This window comes from Coturnix japonica, chromosome 2, assembly GCF_054131305.1.
Source record: "Coturnix japonica strain WE chromosome 2, WE-NBRP24, whole genome shotgun sequence".
Taxonomy (NCBI): Eukaryota; Metazoa; Chordata; class Aves; order Galliformes; family Phasianidae; genus Coturnix; species Coturnix japonica.
Window position 1 is genome coordinate 60,046,006 of NC_140664.1, and position 17,265 is coordinate 60,063,270.

A 17,265-nucleotide genomic window follows, 5' to 3' on the forward strand; every position below is an offset into this window, starting at 1 on the left:
CATGATCCTTAAAGCTCACTGTTCTGTTCTAAACAGGTTTTCATCTCCTATTGCTGAAAAACTGTTTTTTATATGATGTAAGAGAATGTAAAGATGAGTAAGTCCTTTGTTGAGGTTTTTTTCCTTCTATTCTTTCCAGAAATAATATAACTTTTTTTTTTTTTTTCTTTTAATACTTGAATGCATTGTGCTAGAAATTGTGTATCTGGCTATCAAGGCAGCTGTAGTGAGCTTTAACTTTAGCTTGAGATACTTTGATGTTCTGATATATTCTGAATTTCCTTTAAAATCTTGTGGTTTCTGAGCAACTATCAAGAAAGCAAATGCACTGTTTCCTGCATGTTAATTTTACTGACTTGAAGAACAGAAATCTATTACTCCCATGTGTTTCGGTTTTTTTGTGTTTTTTGTTTGTTTGTTTGTTTTTGTTTTTTTCCCTCTCCTTCTGAACAAATCATCAGTGTAAAACCTTTCCTTCTCCTTGTTCTTATGTCTCTAGCCATTTTCCTCATTTACTCATGTACTCTATGGAATCATAGATTTGCTCAGGTTGGAAAAGACCTTCAAGATAACAACCTAACCATACTACCCTAACACTAATAACCCACTGCTAAATTGTGTCCTTGAGCACCCATCCAAACAATTTTTAAACACATCCAGGGATGATGACTCAACCACTTCCTTGACAAGCCTATTCCAATGCTTAAGAACCCTTTCTGTAAATAATCAAACCTGAACCTCTCCTGGTGCAACTTTAGGCCACTTCCCCTCGTTCTGTCACCTGTCACCAGTGAGATCATCACTGGTCTTGCCTTAATCATCTCACAGATATTTGAAGAGAACAAGGTCTCCCCTCATTGAAGTCTTGTCTTTTGCTGACTTGTACTTTACTAGATCTATCAATTGTTTTTGCTTTTTCATAGTAACCTTTACCAATTTCCTGATTTAAGGTTTTTGTTTTGATTCTGTGAATGTCTTCTCCTTCTTTGCATTTTCTTACAGGTCTTAATGAACTTGAATGATTCTAAATCTATGACTTGTCAAATGCTTATCTTTTCAATTACTATAGGTATTCTTTGGTTTCATACGTCTTCTATTTTTAACCATTAAACATTTCACATATCCTTTTTGCAGAATTTCAAAAGCTCATTTGAAGGAAACATTGAATCACAATGTAATGTACACCTGCGGTACCTTTCCTTCTGTATCACCTTCACCTTTGACATCTGGTTACTATGTCTTACTCCATTCCCCTATAAAGCTTCCTAACCTGCCTGAGCTTTCCGATTCTCTTCTCTGCTATTACACTACCGTCTACAGTTAGATGCAGTGTCACAAAAAATGTTGCTTTTTTGTGGTTACATTTAAGTAATATGTAGAGAACTAGAGATACATTTCTGTTGGGGAAAAAAAGAAGAAAAGGAAAGAAAACAAACAAACAAACTGTTATATATTCCCTAACAATACCTTGCATGACATGTTTGAAAATAGGCAGAGAATCTCCTTGATAATGAAATAATTGATCTTAGTGTAGGAAGCAAGGATGGGAAACGACTTGGAAGAGCTCATACCTTAATGAGTGTCTACTTTTTGCAGTGAATTGACTTTACACCCTGCAATGAACAAGTGATTTTTTTTTTAATGTTTTTTTCTTTTGTAGCATTAACAGGTTTTCTTCATTCATATATAATAGTCCTTTGCATTTAAGTCACATTAAAATTTGCATGTTTTTTTTTTTCATATCTGCTTTCCTTCCTGCATCTGATACCAATAAAACATCTCATCCTTATGAGAGAAAAAAAAAAAAAAAAAAAAAGATGAAATTTTAGAATGAATGTGGAATCAAGTTAAGCAAACATTTCCTTTATTTTAAGAGTTTTTTGATTTCAAACAGACAAACAAAAAGAAATCTAAAATTCAGTTCAAGAAAATTTAAAAACAAAATTAATATGTCTCTAGAAACAAAGTTAAATGGAAAAGTTACTTTTGAAAATACTGTTTTCCTTTTCCCCTCAAACTATTGGAATTCTCTTCCCATTCTGTCTTTTTCTTGTGTGAAATAATAGTAATAAAATAAAATTGTATGCATCAAGAGTTTAACCAGTTCAGTATTTTTCAGAAAGTTACTTGGCTTTCTGTATAAGTCAATGATATTTTAATGCCAAAGGCATGGTTCTTGATGTATGAATAAAGTCAATTTATTGTCTTTGTGAATTTTTTTTTTTCCTCTCCAGGGTATGAAGATCCTTACTACTATATTTTATTTTATTCCAGCTATTTATGAGCAATCTTGTGAAGCATACAAACACTTAGGCAAAACTTCAAATTACTACTGGATAGATCCAGATGGCAGTGGAGCACTGGGACCTTTGAAAGTTTACTGCAACATGACAGGTAACTGTTGTATTTGTTGGGTTTTTTTGTTGTTGTTGTTTGTTTTTCTTCTTTATATATACATATATATATATAGAGAGAGAGGAAGGACTTTTCATAATTCCTGTTACTTGGCAAAGGAAAAATAGTTGCTAAGAAATTTTTGTGAGACAGAGTCATCAGAAGTATAGTCATCGTGTATTATAGTCTGATATAGTATATAGTATATGGTATAAAGGCAGCAACTTCATTTCTTAAGCTTTTTTAATTGAAGCTATTAATTTTGATAGGCCATTGCATCTTCAGTGCTGCATCATTTAAGATATGTATAGACATATGTAACTATTGACCAATACAATACTACTGTTTTTGTAAACTGTATATTATTGTAATTTTTTTGCATTTTATTTTAGCAAAGGTTTTGATACTGTCTCTCACAGTATCCTTCTGAATAAAAAAGTCCAGCACACACTTAGATAAATAGATAATATGGTAGGATGAGAGAACTCTAAGTATACGTACAGATAGAACAAAGAGCTGTGTGGAAACGATATAGGGTCCTGGTTGATGGAAAGTTGAAGGTGAATCAGCAGTGGACCATGGCAGCCAAAAAGACCAATCATGCTCCAGGTTGCATCAGGCCCAGCACTACCAGCCAACTCAGGGTATGGGTTTCTCCATTCTTCTCTGCATTGGTACAGTCTTACCTCAAATTGTGCATGCAGGTTTGTGCAACTTTATATAAATACATAAAACTGTTAGAGAACACCTAAAGGAGGACTGTGAAGATGGTGAAAGATATAGAACACAAGGTAAATACCTTGGTTTGTCCAGTCCTTTGGTTTGTTCATTCTAGAGATGAGGAGACTGAGGGCCTTGTGGCAGCCTACAACTTTCTCAAGAGGGAAGCAGGGGAGCAGGAACTGAGCTCTTCTCTCTGGTGACAGCAACAGGATCCAAGAGAATGACAAAGAGCTGCATCAAGGGAGGGTCAGACTGGGTGTTAGGAAAAGGTTCTCCACAAAGAGTATAGACCAGCACTAGAGCAGGCTGCCTGGGGCAGCAATCATTGCTCTATAGCTGCTGGAGTTTAAGAAGCATTTGGGTAATACTATGAGACACAGAGTTTTATCTTGAGTGGCCCTGTGTGGAGCGAAGATTTGGACTCAGTAATCCACTGTCATGGTTTAATAGTTTTGTAATTTTGCTATCAGTATTCCACATCATAACATCATATAAAGCATGAATAATTTTACTGAATCTGCAACTTACAGAAGAAGACTACATCTCCCAGAGAACAACACGATAGGTCACGGGACCTGGACTCTATATTAACTCAGTTGCAGACTAGACTGAGGTCTTTCGAGTTCTGGCGTTCAGGGGAGTGTGTGGGAGCCTTTGCTGTTTGCCTAGATTTCACAGTAGGCCTCTCAGTTATGGGACTCATTCTCTCTCCTATTTTGCTTGATTCGTTAGCTCAATTTTCAATTATATTGTATTATATTGTGTTATCCTGTATTTCGATATAGTATTTAGTAAATAAGTGTGCCTCCTTAGATCGTTGCCGCTGTTTTCTTTTCCTAATTAACTTTTTCCTTTCAGCCTAGGGCCCCTCCTGGGCCCACGGCCCCCTATCACGGACGCAGGTGGATTTTTTCGTTCAAACCATGACATCCACGTAGACCTCTTCCAGCTTGGTATATTATATGACTCTATAATCCTATGATGCTTTGTTGAAAACTAGTTCAGTAATGTTCATGAATTCCAAAGGCAACTTTCTGAAAATGTCAGTACCTTTTTCTGTCCAGGTATTAATGAATTCCTCACATCTATAGGAGAAACAAAACATGAGTATTCTTGTTAAATACATGAAAAAGAGACAAACTTGTGTTAGAATGATTTATCTTGCATAGTTTCTGAGACTATGGCATAAAATTTCACAATTTTCTCACAAAGAATGTAAAAAAAAGTCTTTTTAAAAAACTTTTTAATGTAAATTAATAAAAGAATAAAGTAGACTACTCCAGCTCTAAACACACCTGAACTTAACTGAAATCTGAGCATAGGGTTAACTTTAGGGAAGAAATGCAATTAAACCAGTCAGCAATTATGCTTTACATATTTATAACTGTGCAGTGCATTCTACAGTCAAGTTAGCAGAACGGATAATTCTTGTTTTCTTGATGTTGTTATATCAGCTATCACTATCCAGGCAACATTTATAAACTACATCATAAATCAAAAGTTACTTAGATATCATGAGCTATTGATATGAGATTGTCCATAAGAATGAATCATACATAACAAAGATTTCTACTATGTTTTGGTTCAACTGCTATTTTTTTTCTCTCAGAGTTCCGTAGTTAGCTATGAGTTTCAAATTTAAGGCCAAGCCCAGCACTTAACTGGTTATCGGCTACTTATTGGAATAGACAGTTTTGAACAGCCTCAAGGAAACACTGCAGAATGTAGAAATGCTTTGCTCCTAAAATACAATGGCTGCCTCATGCAGTATAATTTGCTTTTCTTTAAATTGCTCTTATGTCCTTCATGCTATTTGCATTTTTGTGATTTAAAACAAACTGGTTTCTTTTAAAAACTATCCTTTAACTTCTTCTGTTTGTTATGGTTATGATAAATACATGTTACAGGAATATTATAATCATTCTTAAATTATTAATAACTATTATTAACATTCATTTTAATGTAAATTTTCAATTTCAATTTTAGAGCTCATGAGCACAGAATATTTTGCAGGTGATGCTAATATAAAATTTAAGTGATCTCTGCTCTTCATAAGTGCTTTTGGCAGTACAGAAGTCATACACACAACTCTTCAGCCTCTGTCACTGGTACAAAAATTGTCTCAGTGCTCAGAGTTATAAGTAGTTGTATGCTACACTTTCTTAAATTAACTGCCAGAGTATAAGGGGAATGCTTCTACCAGCTGTAGAATTGTCAGGAATATATATATCAAAATAGTTAACTAGAGAAAGATTTGTGGCTGTTTCCATTTTACACTGATAATATTTTTTTCCAAGCTGAGAAAAGAACCCATCATTACAGGATCTGTTTCTCTGTCCTCCAACCAGATAGAGCTTCCTTACGGTACTACAGAATTTTCCTCTATGCGTGACTTGTAAGCCTTCTGATTTAGGCACAAAACTTTCAGTTTCCAAACTTTTGGCAAGCCAACTTGCTGAACAACAAGAAATCGACAATATTTCTTGCTTCTTTATTATATGCATAGTGAATCTGACAACAAATTTCCATTTACTAGTGGGACTGGCCATTACACCTTTAAGCAGTAATTTTTCCTTGCTAATATCAAGGGTTCCATAGTCTTTTGAACCAGTTACTCAAAGAGTTAGGTGCATGTGAAATAGGAGCTAGATTTCCCTCTGAAGAAATAGTCACCATATCTCCTCTCATTTCTTAGGTAATAGGGTATAATAATAAAATAATAATAATTTCCCAAGTATTGGAAGTAGAGGTTCTTTAGCATAAAGTTCGTTAACATATGTGTATCTGACAGTGAGATACAGACACAACAGGTTAAACGTTTGCCTGACTAGTTTACTACAAATCTGAGTTGCTTAGGGAGATGAGAGAGGAAGACAGGTGATAGAAAAAATAGAAAATAAAAACAAGGAGTCTTTGTAGAAAGCAAGAGAGAGATTGTCAGACAGGATCTACCATTCATAAACCCGTGCTAACTAGGCCTGATCCCCTGTCTGACCTTTAACTGGTCCATGGTGTCTCCCAAGATTATTCGTTCCATAACCTTTCTGGACACAAAGGTGAGACTGATAGGCTTGTAGATACCAGGATCATCTTTCCAGCCCTTTTTGAAGATGAGTGTCACATTCAACAGCCTCCAATCCAGTGGGACATCCCTGGTCAGCCAGGATTGTCGACATGATTGGGCTGGCAATCGGTTTTTGCAAATTAAACCTCAGGCTGGGTTAAGTCATTAAATATGTTTTCAGATACCCACATGGGTCCCAATTGACAAGTCCATGGTGTGAATCTCCTAGTTTTAGTTACAGGCAGCACCTCTGCCCCTTCCAATGTCCCGATGTTGTTCTTGGTCTGTAGGCACTCTGTTTCTCCTAGATCAGCCATCAGCTGGGCAGCTTGTTGGACAATGGACACTGAGGATGCCAAAGGGCTTAGTATTGACATTAGTGTGCCATACTGGTGGGGAGGTGCCTGTTGTAAGATGAGGACCTTCATCCCTGCTGAGTACTTAATCAGGTCTGGACTCACAAAACAGTGATCAAGTCACCACCTTCATTCCCAGTTCTCTGAGACACAAAGTTCCTCCACCAAAGTCCATAGAACAGAGTTTACTGGAATGTCACTCTTATTCTTGCCTGCACTTCCAGCCCTTAAATGAAGTCTGGGAAGGCATGGATCCTGTCTCCCCCCACTTCTGGTCACTCAGGCACATTGCTTGCACCTGAGCTCACCTGAGCTGGCCCTGCCTTCCTACTAGGTATCATATCACTCTTTCAAGCTGTGATTTACCATGTCTACTACAGTGATCAAGACCTGTTTTGTGGGAGGTGCATCTGTATGAGTATGCTATGTTTTGGCAGTGCAGTGATAAGTTTTTTCCATGCATTTATTCTTTCCATGAGGCATTCAGCCCTTTCTACACAAAAGGCGTCTAAATTCATCCATGAATATGTTTCCATGTTCCTTCATACAGGGGCCCACAATAAAGCCCAAAATTCCCTTACTATGAGAGGGTGTATCAGGGCTGCATTGTCTGGAATCTGGTGTCTGCATGAAGCTCCCTTCAGAGACATGAAACCCAGTGCAGCTCCTGTTGCTAATACCATTCTTATGGCATTCTAATCACTAGTCCTGGCTCAGAAATCCAAGGTGCTTCTTGGCCTAAAACTTGCCTTTCTGACATGTTAGAACTTACATGTCTTTCTGACCAAAAAAAAAAAAAAAAAAAAGAAAAAAAAGAAAAAAAAAGAAAAAAAAAAAGAAAAGAAAAAAAGGGGAAAAAAAGGCATTGGTGTAATAATCTGTATCAATCCCTTTTCAGAAACCTTGTAAATTCCCGTCCTAGGCTTTCAATCAAACATTATGTATTCTCTGTAAAATCTCATAAGTGACAGATAAAATTTTTCCTCACTATTTGGGAGTGGGAACAATAGATACATATGGATTACTTTTCTTCACTTTCCCTGCCTTGTTTTTTAACGTGGTGCAAAGATATTATTGTGTTTGACATAGAACTTTTAAATATGGATATGATTATTAAAGTAATAACCATCTTACACTACCTGAAATATTTCATTTTACTTGGCTAGTGGTGCATACTGCCTTTTCTTACTTCATCTCTGAACATATGGTACTTGCACCACATCAATCACAAGTACATGGATTTACATGACTCCATGTAGTCCAGAATAGACTGACACAGTGCAGTAAAAATCAAGACTGGAAAATAGTTGGAATATAGTGTTTTGGAGATTAGTGTAATTATAACATGGAACATGTTATAACATTATTGCTGTGGGTAACAGTCAAAATTCGTCTCTGTCTATAGGCACATTTCTGTGAACACAGACAGTCTGAAGCATTGAGTTTGTCCCAGTTTATCAAAATATTTTTATATAGTTAAAATGCCAGAGTGGAATATTTGGCTTTAGGTTTTAGTGTTAGAGATTCAAATTAATGAGTATGAGATTTTCATGGCTGAATTGAAAGCATATTGCTGTATACTACACTTTATGATTTTTGTTAATTTAATAGTTCTTTGACTTAGCCTTCAATAGTAGAAGTGTATAAAACAAGAGAAAGAAAATAAAAAGAGAAACAACTTCAACTGTGGAAGAATTACGTATTTTGAGTATTACTGACAAAAACTGATACACTTCTAGGAAACTTTGTAGTAATGTTAGAGAAAAATCTATGGAAATGAAAGATAATTTTCTGGTTTTTGCCTACTGCTAGTAATTCTTATGAATATATAGACTGTTGACCTATAGAATTCTCTTGTTATTTGGGATGGACATTGTGGGTATTAATACCAGTTGGAACAGTAGTTACACTCATAACTACTGAACTGGGATTTATTTATTTATTTATTTATTTATTCTCCTCTAAGCATTAGAATAGTATTCTGACAGGATGACAGTATCACTGATGTCTGACTTTTCATTATTTTAATTCTGAAACTCTATGTCTTGCTCATATAATAATTTGTAGATTTAGGTTCTGTGAAATATCCTTCTAATAAAAGATTATGAATGATCTATAACAATTTCTGTTCCTTTTCCTTTTCCTGAACTACTTGCCTGCTTCCACAAACATTCCAACAAGAACATGTTGTTTCATTATTATGATATCTTATCTTAAATCTCTGGTAAATACTGAAAAATGGCACAAAGTAACAATCCGAATGACTTCAGCAGATTAAAGAAGTATGAAATATGCCAAGTTTCTTGTAAACTGGATCTTATAGTCCTTTTTCACATGCATATATGCTGCTGTGTTTCCTGTCACCAAAATCTGCTTGTCCTTCCTCCTTTATATTGTCTTGCACATATATATATAAGATTTGTATTTCCACTGTTTCCTAATACATACATTATTTCCTAAATCTGTTATTTATGATGTTCGTATCTGTACCATAACAAGTCTGTCTATCAACGATGTCATAGTGTGCTTCTATTATAAAATATTCAAATCTCAATAAGTAGTAATTTGGGATTATCCTGAGAACACAGCTTGAGTAATAATGTAGACAACTTGACTCTTGTGAGCCATAATAAACTACAGTGATCTGAGTATTAAAAATCAAATGATGTAACATAGTACAAACAGGTGTGTTCCTAGTATTGTAAAGGCAGTATTACTACGTAGCCCATGACAACTTACCATGCAGAGTGAATTTTCCTCTCAGGGAAGTTTTAAGTGTTTATTGTATCATCCTTGTTTCATTATAATAAATTTCCTGCAAAGTTGATCCTTATTTGTTTCAACAGTCAATCTTAGCACTGATTATTAAGGAAACAAGGCGGAACTACAGGGAGCTGCAGGAAGCTACAGCATGATCAGCTTCACCCCTGTGCCATTTAAAGTCATGGACCAAGTGCTTCCAGAAAATGTGTTAAGGAATTTAGAACACAGAGAGGTTATTGGACATAGCTTTACAAAAGGCAAATCATGCTTGATGAACTCTGCCTACCATTACAGAGTGATAACTTTGGTGAAAAAGGGAAGTGCAGCTACAGCTCTTTATACTGTCACAAACAGCAAATCTGTCTCTAAATTGTTAAGACATAGATTTTGGATTGTTTATTGGGTAAGGTATTGGGTGGACAGCTACAATGAAAGAGTTGCAATCACTTACTCAATCTCCAGGTAGAGACCCCTGCACGGCTCCATACTATGACCAGTATCTTCATTGTGACAGTACCTTCATTGATGACAATGGACAGTGGAACTGAATACATCCTCAGCAACTCTGTGGATGACACCAAGCTGAGAAGTGCAACTGATGCTTTAAAGGGAAGGGATGTCATAAAGAGGGATCTTAGCAGGCTTGTGGGATGGGCCCATGTGAATGTTGTGAAGTCCTGCACCTAGATCAGTGCAAATGCCAGAGTCGGTACAGTCTAGAGGATAAATAGGTTGAGAACAGCTCTTCAGACAAAGAGCAAAGGTACTGATGGATGAAAATTTCAACGTGAACTGACAAAGGGTACTTGCAGCTGGAAAGCCAATAGAATCGTAGGCTGCATCAAAAGAGGAGTTCCCAGCAGGGAGTGGTAAGTGATTATCCTTTCAATAATTAGGCCCCTCTTGCAAAACTTCATCCAGGTCTGGGGCCCCCAGCACAGCAAAGCTCTTGAAATAGGTCTAAAGGAAGGCCACTAAAATGAACAGAGTGAACACCTCTCCTATGAAGAAAAACTGAGTGGGCTGGGGGTGTTTATCTTGGAGAAGATAAGGCTTTTAAGAAATGCAAAGAGTTTTTAAATACATCTATTGTGGTAGGGCAAAAGGCAGTGGTTTAAGATGAGATAATAGATTAGATTATATAAAAGGAAGACATTCTTCATGATGAGTGTGGCAAGACAGTGGAACAGGTTGCAGAAGAGAATTTGTGGATTATCCATTCCTGGAAGCATTCAAGGTGATGTTGGACAGGGTTTTGGACAACCTGGTCTCGTGAGAAATGTGCCTACCCACAACAGGGGGACTAGATGATCTGTAAAGGTCCATTCCAACCCCAACAAGTCTATTATTGTATATTTAACAAAACTACAATGGGAAATAAATGTTTCACACTTTCATTGTTTCACGTATGCGGTCTCACTTGATGACTGCTTATATTTAACACCCTTTTTCCCTGCCCACTCAAAATTCCCTTGCAGGACACAGTAACCTTTTGTCAAAGGCCAAGATGAATTTTAATTCAGTCATACTGTATGTCTTTTACTAATTTTTGTCTGGTTCTTTTCCATTCTAAATTTCAGAGGACAAAGTATGGACAACTGTGTACCATGATCTGCAAATGCAAACATCTGTTGGAGGCAACAGTGTAGAAAAAGTATCTGTACTGCAGCTAAACTACAGTGCAACAATGGACCAGATTTCTGCTATTACCAGTAGTGCTGAATACTGTGAGCAGTTTATCTCATATTCTTGCAAGATGTCCCGGCTGCTGAATACACCAGGTAGGCTGAAAATGGGTTATCAATTAAAGGAAGTCTTAAACACTTTTATCTGCACAAATTATCAAATTCTGCTGTTAGACCTGTCCATGCAGTGAAAATATTTCTTTGTTCTCCTTCACTAAGGTACACAAAGAGCTAAAAAAATTGAAAATCCACAAGGAATTACCTTCTTAGGAAAGTTTGCCTTTGTACTTGCTACTAAAATGAATTTAGTTGCACTACAGATCTGTGTGTTTTTCAGACAGATTTGTTGCTCCTTAAACAGGTTTTGGTAAACAGGGTAGCTATGGAAGTTCAATCATTAAAGGTACTGAAGAAATTTTTGGAATTTTATCTCAGTTTTTTGCTTGTCAGTCTTCATATGCTACAGTCGCCAAATGCATTGTCTGAATTAGTGTTGGAATTTCCTACTAATACATCTGTAACAGTTTCTTAAACCTAGGGTATGTGGGGGTGACCTGATGCCTTACACAACATAGAAGTACTGGCATTGTCATTAATGTGGTTGTGTGAGAAATGGTATATGTTATTAACTATGAGTAAATTAACTGTACATTCCTCGTTTTAGTCTATAGCTTTACTGATAGAGATCTTGCAAAAACATATTTGCCTGCTTAAGAAATATTACCTGTCTCTTATAGAGACAAAAATACTAGTTGTTGCAGAATCAATAAGACAGCACATAAGGAAGGAAGGAATTTTTAGGAACTTTTAATTTGTACCTAGTGCTGTATCTATGCTCTAGTTATGTATGATAGCATTAGACGTTAAATAATTCTCTAATAGTACTTAATGAAGATTGCCTTATATGTGGAAATGTATAATGCATTTTTGTGACTGTAAAATGAATTCATTTTGATAGAAACAGTTTAATGCATTTCAGAGTAAACTAATGTCTGGGTGCTTGCAGCGTTGTACTTTATGATGCTTCCCCTCATGATTTTAGTATGTTTTCTAATGGTGGTACAGATTAGGATTCATTTGGCATGCATGTGCATGTTATCACTATTCCCTAAGTGTTGTTAGTTAATAGATACTGTAATGCTTTTTACTTCTTTGCTTCCTTCTGTTTCTGAACTAGAAATACCAGTACTAGTTTGTTGCTATTATTTTCTTTAATTTAGTATAGTGAAAAGATTCTGCAAAGTAAAAACTATTTTTTCTTTCTTGACCTTTAATGTACAGGGAATTCTGAATTTTGTTTATAACTAGAAGTAACGTGATTAAACTGCTGATGGATGTAAGGTCACTGCACACACTTCAAAAGTGTAGTATATGCATATACATCTGGGTAAGCCCATTGAAATTGAATGTACTTTAGGACTTGAGCTGGATATAATGTACATAGGGTTTACACAGAGTACAGTTAGATTCTACTTATGTGAATGTGTAGGACTATTTCTTCAGGATTAAATCATACTTGTTAACATATGTTTATATTGCAGTAAAATAAATATGTATTGTAATTGCTTATGTTTGCTTCTGCTTCCAGATTTTAAGTAATTAAGAAGCACATATTCCTTTTCAATTCTAGATATTTGCACTATTAACCTTCTCAGAAATATCTCAGGTGTAATTTGCAAATGTCTCTTTCACCATGTTTTTACCTTTTTGCATGGAAAGAAAAAGTATAGAATGTTTCTAAGCTAGCTTTTTAAACCTGTGAGTGGGAGAAAGAAACAATAAAAGATAAATTTTAACCTAGATACTATAAAATTGCAGTGTTTGCATAACATCTGTAATTGTACACACTGCATAGCTGTGGTTTGCTTGTTAGTGGAGGAGGACAACTCATTTTCTTTCTTACCTATGCATTCCTGGTTGCTGTCTCTGATGTCTAGGATAAGGGAAAAAGACCACAAAATTTCACATCTCTCTCTGCTTCTCATCCTTCCTTCCTTTCTTGTTTTTTTTGTTTGTTTTCTTTTATTTTTTTTTTTTTCCTGGAGCGTTACCTTATTTTGCTAGAAGTACTACGCCACCCTGTTCATCTCATTTGATTTTGCGTCTCCATTTCTCCAGATTTATGTCTTTTTTTCTTACAAAGACTTTCATAAGCAAAATGACACATAGATGCTGCAGAAAAAACAAATCATTGACAGCTGTAGGGATTGGGAGTGATTTTACAAGAAATTTTACAAGAAATTGCCTATCCATTTCAGCTGAGGGAAGTCAACCACAAAATATTCCATGTAAATGTAATCACAAGAGACATCTGAATACTTACTTGAAAGTGGGAATCTTGTAAGACCACGGGATAATTTAGGTTGGAAGGGAATGTGTGGAGTTGTGAAGTGAAATTTTCTGATAAAAGCAGGATGAACAGAAATTGTTTAGCAGCGAGTAAAGACAACTGGAAACTCAATTTTCTTAACTTTTTGGTTGGTTAGTTTGTTACGGTTTGATTTGGATCTTGCAGACTATTAGACATTATGTCCAGACTTAAGGACATTAAAAAAGTTTATCAGAAGAAAATAAAATTAGTAAAGACAGCTTGGTAGCTTTCTTAAGAAAGCACAAAAGCAAACGCATCTGTTGAAAATTCACTATGTTATCATCACAGTAAACTGTAAAATTGTAGTCATATTGTAAAATTACATGGAACCCATTTTCACACAAGAGACCTACAGTGGATACAGTTGTCTCACATTCTTTATGTCAGTTAAGACCTGTGTTTAGTTACTGACTGATACAGGTTTTCTCTATAAATAACATCTTTTTCCTGTACATTCAATATTAGACTAAAGTTTCTTATTCTCTACATCATATTTGAGAAGTCGTGGCTAATGTCCCAGATAATGGTAATGTCCCAGATGACTGAAGGGTCACGTTACTCCCATACAAAAGAAGGGGAGCAGAGAGGACCTGGGGAACTACAGGCTGGTGAGTCGCACCTCTGTTCCTGGGAAGATCATGGAACAAATCCTCCTGGACAACATGCTTGATCACATGAGGAATGAGCATGTGATCCGAGACAGCTAGCATAGCTTCACCAAGGGAAGGTCATGCTTAACCAATCTTGTGGCCTTCTATGATGGGAGCGATGGCATTTGTTGACAAAGGGAAGGCAACCAATGTCATTTACCTGGACTTGAGTAAGGTCTTCGGCATGGTACCCCACTACATACTCATCTCCAAATTGGAAGCATGTGGATTTGATGGGAGGACCACTCGATGAATAAGAAATTGATTGAAAGGCCACAGACAGAGGGTAGTGATCAATGGTTCTATGTCCAGGTGGAGGCCAGTAATGAGCAGTGTCCCCCAAGGATCGGTCTTGGGACTGGTGCTCTTTAACATCTTTATCAATGACATTGATGGTGGAATCAAGTGCACCCTCAGCAAGTTTGCTGATGACACCAAGCTGAGTGGTGCAGTTGACACGGAGGAAGGAAGGGATGCCATTCAGAGGGACCTTGACAGGCTTGAAAGGTGGGCCCAGGTGAACCTAATGAGCTTCAACATGGCAAAATGCAAGGTTTTGCACTTGGACTGGAAGAACCCCAGGCGCCTGTACAGACTGGGAGGAGTAGTCCTTGAGAGTAGCTCTGCAGGGAAGGACCTGGGGGTCCTGGTGGATGACAAATTTAATATGAGCCAGCAGTGTGCTCTTGCAGCTCAGAAAGCAAATGGTATCCTGGCTCCATCAGGAGAGGGGTGACCAGTAGGGATAGGGAGGTGATTATCCCTCTCTACTCGGCTCTTGTGAGGCCCCATCTGGAGTACTGTGTCCAGGCCTGGAGCCCTCAGTACAAGAGAGACATAGAGCTGTTGGAAAGGGTCCAGAGGAGGGCCACGAAGATGATCAGGATGTGGGAATACAAGAAAAGCTGTTCAGAGCAGCAGCTGTGGAGCAAGATAAACAGCATCAGGGGGCTGGAGCACCTCCTCTGTGAAGACAGGCTGAGGGAGCTGTGCTTGTTCAGCCTGGAGAAAAGAAGGCTGCGGGGTGACCTAATTGCAGCCTTTCAGTACCGAAGGGTACCTATAATCAGGAGGAATGTAAACTCTTAGAAAGGGCCGATAATAGTAGGACAAGGGGAAATGATTTTAAGTTGAAAGAGGGAAGAATTAGGTTGGATGTTAGGGGGAAGTTCTTTACTAGGAAAGTGGTAAGGTCCTGGAACAGGATGCCCAGGGAAGTTGTGGATGCCCCATCCCTGGAGGTGTTCAAGGCCAGGTTGGATAGGACCCTGGGCAACCTGATCTAGTATACATGGAAGTTTGGTGGCTCTGCAAGGCAGGGGGGTTGGAGCTTCATGATCCTTGAGGTCCCTTCCAACCCGGGCTATTCTGTGATTCTGTGATCATCTATTTATACAATAAGTACTTTAACATTGAAATTGCTTTTTGAATATGCAGTTCACAGAATCACAGAGTCATAGTGGAATGGACCTCCAGAGATCATTGAGTCCAACCCCTCTGCCAAAGCAGGTTCCCTCAACCAGGTTCCCTCAACCAGGTCACACAGGTAGGCATCTAGACAGGTCTCGAGTATCTCCAGTGAAGAAGACTCCACAATCCCCCTGAGCCTGTTCCAATGCTCCATCACCCTCACCATAAAGAAGTTCTTGTGCAAATTCATGCAGAACTACCTATGCTCCAGTTTATGGCCATTTCCCCTTGTCCTGTCTCCACACACTACTGAAAAGAGTCTGGCCTTGCCACTTTGCCCCCTACACCTCAGATATTTATAAACCTGGATCAGGTCCCCTCTCAGTCTTCTTTTCTCAAGGCTAAACAGACCCAGTTCGCTTAGTTTTTCTTCACAGGGGAGATAGTCCAGGCCCTTCAACACCTCTGTGGCCCTCCACTGGACTCTTTCCAAGAGGTCCCTGTCTTTTTTCTACTGGGAAGCCCAGAACTGGACACAGCACTCCAGATGAAGCCTTACCAGGGCAGAGTAGAGGGGGAGGATCACCTCCCTCGACCTGCTGGTCATGCTCTTTTTAATGCACCCCAGAATGTCATTGGCCTTTTTGGCAACGAGGGCACACTGCTGGCTCATGGCCAACCTGTCGTCCACCAGGATGCCCAGGTCCCTCTCAGCAGAGCTCCTCTCCAGCAGGTACTCCTCTCCAATCTGTACTGGTGCATGCAATTATTTCTCCCTAGATGCAAGAGTCTACACTTGCTTTTGTTAAACTTCATCTGGTTTCTTACTGCTCAGCTCTCCAGCCTGTCCAGGTCTTGCTGAATGGCAGCACAGCTTTCAGGCATGTCAGTCAATCCTCCCAACTTCATGTCATCAGCAAACTTGCTGGGAGTGGCCACTATCCCCTCATCAAGGTCACTGATGAAGATGTTGAACAAGACTGGACCCAGCACCAACACCTGGGGAATACCACTAGTAACAGGTCTCCAGACAGACACTGCACCTACAACAACAACCCTCTGTGCTCTGCTAGTCAGCCAGTTCTCAACCCACTTCACTGTCCACTCATCTATCCCACACTTCCTCAGCTTTGTTATAAGGATGTTGTGGGAGACAGTATCAAATGCCTTTCTGAAATCAAGGTAGACTACATTCACCGCTCTCCCCCCATCCACCCACAGGATGTGACAACATCATAGCAGGCCTCCAGGTTGGTCAAGAATGACCGCCCCTTGGTGAACCCATGCTGACTACACCTGATAACCTCCTTTTCTTCCAATTGTCTGGATATGGCATCCAGCACAAGCTGTTCCATCATCTTTCCAGGGACAGAGGTGAGGCTGACTGGCCTATAATTACCCGGATCTTCCTTCCTGCCCTTTTTGAAGACCAGAGTGACACTGGTTATCCTCCAGTCTTCAGGCACCTCCCCCATTTTCCAAGACCTCTCAAAGATGGTGAAGAGCAGTTCAGTGATCACTTCTGCCAGTTCCTTCAGCATCTGGTCCCATGGATTTATGAATATTGGTGTTGCCTAAGCACTCACGGATCACCTCTTCCCTGACTAGTGGGAAGTCTTCCATTCCCTGGACCCTCTCACTAACCTCCAGGGTCTGAGATTCCTGAGGGAGAACTTTTCTGCTGAAGACAGAAGCAAAGAAGGCATTCAGTATCTCTGCCTTCTCAGCATCCCCCGTTACCAGAACACTTCACTTAGTTGGGATCCAGATTCTCCCTAGTCTTCCTTTTGCTGTAAACATACTTAAAGCCTTTTTTTATTATCCTTCATCACTTTTGCTAGATTCCGTT

General features: G+C 38.4%; 1 protein-coding gene across 8 annotated transcripts in view; it reads left to right on the plus strand.

Moving 5' to 3' along the window:
* CNTNAP2 (contactin associated protein 2) overlaps window positions 1–17,265 on the plus strand; it is a 568,010-nt gene that overhangs the window by 361,730 nt on the left and 189,015 nt on the right. For all 8 annotated transcript variants that reach the window (XM_085539942.1, XM_015854925.3, XM_085539944.1 and 5 more), the window contains 2 exons: window positions 2,275–2,394; window positions 10,881–11,081. In XM_085539942.1, coding sequence (XP_085396068.1) covers window positions 2,275–2,394; window positions 10,881–11,081 — 321 coding nt within the window. The remainder of the gene's footprint in view (window positions 1–2,274; window positions 2,395–10,880; window positions 11,082–17,265) is intronic.